General features: G+C 54.7%; 1 protein-coding gene across 1 annotated transcript in view; it reads right to left on the bottom strand.

Moving 5' to 3' along the window:
* Positions 1-214: 214 nt before the first annotated feature.
* DVL2 (dishevelled segment polarity protein 2) overlaps positions 215-9,348 on the bottom strand; it is a 33,894-nt gene continuing 24,760 nt past the window's right edge. The window contains exons 10-15 of the mRNA XM_088461847.1: positions 6,673-6,740; positions 6,461-6,595; positions 4,442-4,591; positions 1,865-2,041; positions 1,555-1,783; positions 215-1,464 (exon numbers count right to left, since the gene is read on the bottom strand). Of these exons, the coding sequence (XP_088317973.1) occupies positions 1,026-1,464; positions 1,555-1,783; positions 1,865-2,041; positions 4,442-4,591; positions 6,461-6,595; positions 6,673-6,740 (1,198 nt within the window). The 3' untranslated portion in view covers positions 215-1,025. The remainder of the gene's footprint in view (positions 1,465-1,554; positions 1,784-1,864; positions 2,042-4,441; positions 4,592-6,460; positions 6,596-6,672; positions 6,741-9,348) is intronic.

Here is a 9,348-nt window from a genome sequence, read left to right as displayed (position 1 = left end):
CGGTCGTCTCCCACCCCCCCCACTTACAGGCCAGGGGTCACAATCTCCCACATGCTCCACACTCCCTTCCTGAAATATTCTGCACTGCTGTGAACGTTACAATGACCTGACTGCTTCTCCTAGCACAGGCGAGACTTCTAGCCTAAGCATTGTGCTGGTAACATCGGCCGCTGTGTACTGGTCAGTGCGACAAACAGGAGCGGCGGCCACATCGCAACGTTACTTATAAAACAAAGTTTTTTATTTTATTTTAATGTTGAGTTTATACACTAAAAAAAAAGTAATAAATACAATAAAAAGCAAAAAGTTATTGAGGCACTTATGGCCCCGAGCTCAGGCCAGCGCGGGGTCCGATGTCTTCCATGACCTGTAAGGCACCAGTCTCCTTCCCACACGGAGGGGGAACAGATCCGTCTCACATCCACAGCATTAGATATAGTTATACAATAGATCAGTAACATAAGCAATATAAGGGGAGGTCAGTGGGGGCAGGGAGAGGAGTCTGCTGCCCCCACATCACTACTGCCCCTACAGGGGAAGGGAATAAAACACTGCTAAAATGGAGAAATAAAAAAAAACACAATACTTCATAATAACTGCACCCAAGTGGGCACAAGTACCGTCTGTTCTAGAGTACATACATGTGCGTGTACAGAAGGTAAGTCACTACAATTAGTGTCTTCAGGCTGAGGCAGAGAACATCCCAGCTCGTTAGAGTCTACATAAAAGAGCCGTCTATCTTCTATCCAGCCCCCACGTACCGAGGACAAAGCCCCCCACCCCCCATATGCAATGGGCGACCCATCATGGAGAAGACCAGGCAGAAAGCCCACATCAGGGATCTCAGTTTTGGTCACAAGTCACCCGTCTTGGAGTAAACCATGTGATATTGGGAATGTAGGGCGTGGGCCGCCCCCAAGGACTCCACCCTAAACACGGCCGTCTCCGCTCTAGTACATGTGTTACTGACAGATCCGAGAGAGGAAGAGGGAACCGCATGGGGTCACAATGACTCCCTATGAGCGTCACATGACATCGACGAAGAATTCGCTGGGGTTGCCCATGGCCATGTGAAAGGACTGGCGGCTGGCAGTCAGCTCTGGGGGGACCGAGGCAAGGTCACGAATGAGGGGAGGCGCCCCCGGGGGGACAGAGGAGGAAGGAGGGCAAGAAGAGGACGGCGGAAGGGGCGGCGGTGGCATCATCATAAGCATCATGGGGTTATAGGAGAGGGGGACACCTGGTGCGGGGTAGGAGTGAATAGAAGGGGCGTGGTGGTGAGTGCGAGAAGATGTAGAGCGCTCGCTTGGCGGACCGGCTTCTCCGCTTCGCCTCAAACCGCTACGGGTGGAGTATTCAGACTCGCTACCGGATCCCGATTTAGAGTCTCCTCCGCCGCCTGCAGACCGCTCCTCTTTCTGTACCCCACGACCCCCATCACTTCGTGTAGACCCGCTGCTCCGGCTCCCTGGGGAAGAAAGTAGAGGAGGACACGTTACCACTGAGCCTTCCAAGCTTACATAGTGAGGCATGGGGCACGTCCATTGGTGACACTCGCCTTCACTATGCTGGCTTCCTGCAGTGCCCAGACCATAACTGTAGGAGGACAGCTCATGGTAGGCGGGGGGCTGGGTGCTGTATGGGTGAGGGGCCGGATACTGGTAGGAGAATGTTGGGAGTAGCGGCCACGGTGAAGCACCAGGTAGTGGAAGAGGAGCCAGGGTATCCTGATCAGAGGCGCCACTTGAACCATCGTTATCATTCAGCGAGAGATTAGCCATATCTGCAAGAGAGATGATGTCCATTTACTTCCTAAGGTCTATGGGGAGAGGCCCAATAGTCACCAGCCGATTCCAGCACTTACAGTTCTCACAGCCGGTCAGGTCACCGAAGATGTAGTAACACTGTTCAGAAAACGTGATCTTGTTTACAGTATGACGGATGAATCCAGCCTTAAGCAAATTACTGGCAAACTTTCGAGCCTCTCGTCGGTCTTGGAAACCCTCAACATGGTGATATAACCAATCTACCACATCAGAGCCTAAAGGGGGCAAAAACACATACAATGTGTGAGATCTGAAGCGCCTCCTTCACTTACTCCGACGCTGTCCTCTGCAACTCTCCTCCCTGACCAACTGATCCAACTCTGCTCCGGTATGTCCTCACTTCTACCATGATCTAATAACCCCATCCCCACAGCTCTCACCCTACTCTCAGTGCTCCGGTACGTCCTCACTTCTGCCATGATCTAATAACCCCATCCCCACAGCCCTCACCATACTCTCAGTGCTCTGGTACGTCCTCACTTCTGCCATCAGTGCTCTGGTATGCCCTCACTTCTGCCATGATCCAATAACCCCCATCCCCACAGCCCTCACCCTACTCTCAGTGCTCCGGTATGTCCTCACTTCTACCATGATCTAATAACCCCATCCCCACAGCTCTCACCCTACTCTCAGTGCTCCGGTACGTCCTCACTTCTGCCATCAGTGCTCCGGTATGTCCTCACTTCTGCCATGATCTAATAACCCCATCCCCACAGCCCTCACCCTACTCTCAGTGCTCCGGTATGTCCTCACTTCTGCCATGATCTAATAACCCCATCCCCACAGCTCTCACCCTACTCTCAGTGCTCCGGTATGTCCTCACTTCTGCCATGATCTAATAACCCCATCCCACAGCTCTCACCCTACTCTCAGTGCTCCGGTATGTCCTCACTCCTGCCATGATCCAACCACCCCATCCCCACAGCTCTCACACTACTCTCAATGCTCCGGTACATCCTCACTTCTGCCATGATCCAATAACCCCATCCCCACAGCCCTCACGCTACTCTCAGTGCTCCGGTATGTCCTCACTTCTACCATGATCTAATAACCCCATCCCACAGCTCTCACCCTACTCTCAGTGCTCCGGTATGTCCTCACTCCTGCCATGATCCAACCACCCCATCCCCACAGCTCTCACACTACTCTCAATGCTCCGGTACATCCTCACTTCTGCCATGATCCAATAACCCCATCCCCACAGCCCTCACGCTACTCTCAGTGCTCCGGTATGTCCTCACTTCTACCATGATCTAATAACCCCATCCCCACAGCTCTCACCCTACTCTCAGTGCTCCGGTATGTCCTCACTTCTGCCATGATCTAATAACCCCATCCCACAGCTCTCACCCTACTCTCAGTGCTCCGGTATGTCCTCACTCCTGCCATGATCCAACCACCCCATCCCCACAGCTCTCACACTACTCTCAATGCTCCGGTACATCCTCACTTCTGCCATGATCCAATAACCCCATCCCCACAGCCCTCACGCTACTCTCAGTGCTCCGGTATGTCCTCACTTCTACCATGATCTAATAACCCCATCCCCACAGCTCTCACCCTACTCTCAGTGCTCCGGTATGTCCTCACTTCTGCCATGATCCAATAACCCCATCCCCACAGCTCTTACCCTACTCTCAGTGCTCCGGTACGTCCTCACTTCTGCCATGATCTAATAACCCCATCCCCACAGCTCTCACCCTACTCTCAGTGCTCCGGTATGTCCTCACTCCTGCCATGATCCAATAACCCCATCCCCACAGCTCTCACCCTACTCTCAGTGCTCCGGTATGTCCTCACTCCTGCCATGATCCAACCACCCCATCCCCACAGCTCTCACACTACTCTCAGTGCTCCGGTACGTCCTCACTTCTGCCATGATCTAATAACCCCATCCCCACAGCTCTCACCCTACTCTCAGTGCTCCGGTATATCCTCACTCCTGCCATGATCCAATAACCCCATCCCCACAGCTCTCACCCTACTCTCAGTGCTCCGGTATGTCCTCACTCCTGCCATGATCCAATAACCCCATCCCCACAGCTCTCACCCTACTCTCAGTGCTCCGGTATGTCCTCACTTCTGCCATGATCTAATAACCCCATCCCCACAGCTCTCACCCTACTCTCAGTGCTCCGGTACGTCCTCACTTCTGCCATGATCTTAATAACCCCATCCCCACAGCTCTCGCCCTACTCTCAGTGCTCCGGTATGTCCTCACTGACGCCATGATCTAATAACCCCATCCCACAGCTCTCACCCTACTCTCAGTGCTCCGGTACGTCCTCACTTCTACCATGATCCAACCACCCCATCCCCACAGCTCTCACCATACTCTCAGTGCTCCGGTACGTCCTCACTTCTGCCATGATCTAATAACCCCATCCCCACAGCTCTCACCCTACTCTCAGTGCTCCGGTATGTCCTCACTCCTGCCATGATCCAATAACCCCATCCCCACAGCCCTGGCCTCACTCCTTCCCCCCCATAATCCATTTCTCTTCTACGAGTAGGACAATCCCAGATATCGAAGTACATGAACTTTCTATGAGAAAAGCAGTTAGAATTTTGCATATTTACTTTGTTTTTATCATTTAGCATTAAGGGAATCTCACCAAGGAAGGCGTTGGGAATGGTGATCTTCAGCCACATACGGTCTCGCACTTCCAGGCCAGATTCCGGTGACGCCATGACCTTCACTACAGAAGCCAAATCTGTATGCACGGAGAGACTGAAGAGAGACACTGGGGGAAGCGCATGAGAGACTGCAAGGAGAGAACATGACTGATAAAGTGACAGCTCAGAAGAGGGAGTACAGGAACAGAGCAGAGATGAGAGCGACAGCTCAGAAGAGGGAGTGCAGGAACAGAGCAGAGATGAGAGCGACAGCTCAGAAGAGGGAGTGCAGGAACAGAGCAGAGATGAGAGCGACAGCTCAGAAGAGGGAGTGCAGGAACAGAGCAGAGATGAGAGCGACAGCTCAGAAGAGGGAGTGCAGGAACAGAGCAGAGATGAGAGCGACAGCTCAGAAGAGGGAGTGCAGGAACAGAGCAGAGATGAGAGCGACAGCTCAGAAGAGGGAGTGCAGGAACAGAGCAGAGATGAGAGCGACAGCTCAGAAGAGGGAGTGCAGGAACAGAGCAGAGATGAGAGCGACAGCTCAGAAGAGGGAGTGCAGGAACAGAGCAGAGATGAGAGCGACAGCTCACCAGAGGGAGTGCAGGAACAGAGCAGAGATGAGAGCGACAGCTCAGAAGAGGGAGTGCAGGAACAGAGCAGAGATGAGAGCGACAGCTCACCAGAGGGAGTGCAGGAACAGAGCAGAGATGAGAGCGACAGCTCACCAGAGGGAGTGCAGGAACAGAGCAGAGATGAGAGCGACAGCTCACCAGAGGGAGTGCAGGAACAGAGCAGAGATGAGAGCGACAGCTCACCAGAGGGAGTGCAGGAACAGAGCAGAGATGAGAGCGACAGCTCACCAGAGGGAGTGCAGGAACAGAGCAGAGATGAGAGCGACAGCTCACCAGAGGGAGTGCAGGAACAGAGCAGAGATGAGAGCGACAGCTCACCAGAGGGAGTGCAGGAACAGAGCAGAGATGAGAGCGACAGCTCACCAGAGGGAGTGCAGGAACAGAGCAGAGATGAGAGCGACAGCTCACCAGAGGGAGTGCAGGGAGGGCAGGGATGCTAGGGAGCGGTCACCAGAGAGCGTGCAGGGATGCTAGGGAGCGGTCACCAGAGAGCGTGCAGGGATGCTAGGGAGCGGTCACCAGAGAGCGTGCAGGGATGCTAGGGAGCGGTCACCAGAGAGCGTGCAGGGATGCTAGGGAGCGGTCACCAGAGAGCGTGCAGGGATGCTAGGGAGCGGTCACCAGAGAGCGTGCAGGGATGCTAGGGAGCGGTCACCAGAGAGCGTGCAGGGATGCTAGGGAGCGGTCACCAGAGAGCGTGCAGGGATGCTAGGGAGCGGTCACCAGAGAGCGTGCAGGGATGCTAGGGAGCGGTCACCAGAGAGCGTGCAGGGATGCTAGGGAGCGGTCACCAGAGAGCGTGCAGGGATGCTAGGGAGCGGTCACCAGAGAGCGTGCAGGGATGCTAGGGAGCGGTCACCAGAGAGCGTGCAGGGATGCTAGGGAGCGGTCACCAGAGAGCGTGCAGGGATGCTAGGGAGCGGTCACCAGAGAGCGTGCAGGGATGCTAGGGAGCGGTCACCAGAGAGCGTGCAGGGATGCTAGGGAGCGGTCACCAGAGAGCGTGCAGGGATGCTAGGGAGCGGTCACCAGAGAGCGTGCAGGGATGCTAGGGAGCGGTCACCAGAGAGCGTGCAGGAAGGGCAGGGATGCTAGGGAGCGGTCACCAGAGAGCGTGCAGGGAGGGCAGGGATGCTAGGGAGCGGTCACCAGAGAGCGTGCAGGGAGGGCAGGGATGCTAGGGACCGGTCACCAGAGAGCGTGCAGGGAGGGCAGGGATGCTAGGGACCGGTCACCAGAGAGCGTGCAGGGATGCTAGGGACCGGTCACCAGAGAGCGTGCAGGGAGGGCAGGGATGCTAGGGAGCGGTCACCGGTTGGTGCAATGACCAGGATAAGGTATCTGCAGGAAGAGAGAGACAGTGACAGTACTATGGAGACTCACGCTCTGTCTCGGTCACCGAGGTGCTTGAGGTCATGCTACTCATTGATGCGCTCCCGGGATACACTGGGAATGAGCCGCTCATTGCGGCAGAGTGAGACACCCAGGCGGCTGGATCGATGGGCTGGATAGGGTCATCTACAAGACAATAAGGCTGAGGTTACTTAGGAAGACATTGGCGAGGAGACAGGAATAAGGCGAGAGGGGACACTCACTGCGGGGGAGAGTGAAGTAACCCTGGGGGGACGGGTCCCAGCACTTGGCCACAGTCAGGATGATTGGTCTGCAACAGAGAGTAACAGTCATTAGCCAAGGTCACCAACACTTCTTACTGCACTTACGGGGGTGGGAGATCTGAGCTCTACAGGATCCAGAGAGTGCGAGGTACGCCAGGGCGCGCGCTAACAAAGGGAGGTACGCCAGGGCGCGCGCTAACAAAGGGAGGTACGCCAGGGCGCGCGCTAACAAAGGGAGGTACGCCAGGGCGCGCGCGCTAACAAAGGGAGGTACGCCAGGGCGCGCGCTAACAAAGGGAGGTACGTCAGGGTGTGGTAATTCTCCTCTCCCACACTCGACTGCCAGCCCACCCCCCCCCTCCAATCCCACTCACCTGCCAGCCCAACCCCCCCCTCCAATCCCACACTCGCCTGCCAGCCCACCCCCCCTCCAATCCCACTCGCCTGCCTGCCCACCCCCCCTCCAATCCCACTCGCCTGCCAGCCCACCCCCCCCACCAATTCCACACGTGCCTGCTCGAGAACCTACATATCCCTTCTCACCAGCACACGTGTCTCATCCCCCTATATATCCCTTCTCACCAGCACACGTGTCTCATCCCCCTATATATCCCAGCACACGTGTCTCATCCCCCTATATATCCCAGCACACGTGTCTCATCCCCCTACATATCCCTTCTCACCAGCACACGTGTCTCATCCCCCTATATATCCCATCACACCAGCACACGTGTCTCATCCCCCTATATATCCCTTCTCACCAGCACACGCGTCTCATCCCCCTATATATCCCTTCTCACCAGCACTCGTGTCTCATCCCCCTATATATCCCTTCTCACCAGCACACGTGTCTCATCCCCCTATATATCACTTCTCACCAGCACACGTGTCTCATCCCCCTATATATCCCAGCACACGTGTCTCATCCCCCTATATATCCCAGCACACGTGTCTCATCCCCCTATATATCCCAGCACACGTGTCTCATCCCCCTATATATCCCTTCTCACCAGCACACGTGTCTCATCCCCCTATATATCCCTTCTCACCAGCACACGTGTCTCATCCCCCTATATATCCCTTCTCACCAGCACACGTGTCTCATCCCCCTATATATCCCAGCACACGTCTCATCCCCCTATATATCCCAGCACACGTGTCACATCCCCCTATATATCCCTTCTCCCCAGCACTCGTGTCTCATCCCCCTATATATCCCTTCTCACCAGCACACGTGCATCATCCCCCTATATATCCCTTCTCCCCAGCACACGTGTCTCATCCCCTATATATCCCTTCTCCCCAGCACACGTGTCTCATCCCCCTATATATCCCAGCACACGTGTCTCATCCCCCTACATATCCCTTCTCACCAGCACACGTGTCTCATCCCCCTATATATCCCATCTCACCAGCACACGTGTCTCATCCCCCTATATATCCCTTCTCACCAGCACACGTGTCTCATCCCCCTATATATCCCTTCTCACCAGCACAAGTGCCTCATCCCCCTATATATCCCTTCTCACCAGCACTCGTGTCTCATCCCTATATATATCCCAGCACACGTGTCTCATCCCCCAATATATCCCTTATCACCAGCACTCGTGTCTCATCCCCCTATAAATCCCAGCACACGTGTCTCATCCCCCTATATATCCCAGCACACGTGTCTCATTGCCCTATATATCCCAGCACACGTGTCTCATCCCCCTATATATCCCTTCTCACCAGCACACGTGCCTCATCCCCCTATATATCCCTTCTCACCAGCACACGTGTCTCATCCCTATATATATCCCAGCACACGTGTCTCATCCCCCTATATATCCCATCACACCAGCACACGTCTCATCCCCCTATATATCCCTTCTCACCAGCACACGCGTCTCATCCCCCTATATATCCCTTCTCACCAGCACACGTGTCTCATCCCCCTATTTATCCCTTCTCACCAGCACACGTGTCTCATCCCCCTATATATATCCCTTCTCACCAGCACACGTGTCTCATCCCCCTATATATCCCTTCTCACCAGCACACGTGTCTCATCCCCCTATATATCCCTTCTCACCAGCACACGTGTCTCATCCCCCTATATATCCCTTCTCACCAGCACACGTGTCTCATCCCCCTATATATCCCTTCTCACCAGCACACGTGTCTCATCCCCCTATATATCCCTTCTCACCAGCACACGTGTCTCATCCCCCTATATATCCCTTCTCACCAGCACTCGTGTCTCATCCCCCTATATATCCCTTCTCACCAGCACTCGTGTCTCATCCCCCTATATATCCCTTCTCACCAGCACTCGTGTCTCATCCCCCTATATATCCCTTCTCACCAGCACACGTGTCTCATCCCCCTATATATCCCTTCTCACAAGCACACGTGCATCATCCCCCTATATATCCCTTCTCACCAGCACACGTGTCTCATCCCCCTATATATCCCTTCTCACCAGCACACGTGTCTCATCCCCCTATATATCCCTTCTCACCAGCACACGTGTCTCATCCCCCTATATATCCCTTCTCACCAGCACACGTGTCTCATCCCCCTATATATCCCTTCTCACCAGCACACGTGTCTCATCCCCCTATATATCCCTTCTCACCAGCACACGTGTCTCATCCCCCTATATACCCCTTC

Source organism: Taudactylus pleione, unplaced genomic scaffold, assembly GCF_031769625.1.
Source record: "Taudactylus pleione unplaced genomic scaffold, aTauple2 ptg001110l, whole genome shotgun sequence".
Lineage (NCBI taxonomy): Eukaryota > Metazoa > Chordata > Amphibia > Anura > Myobatrachidae > Taudactylus > Taudactylus pleione.
Note: the sequence above shows the minus strand (reverse complement) of the source record. Positions and strands in the feature narration are given on the sequence as shown.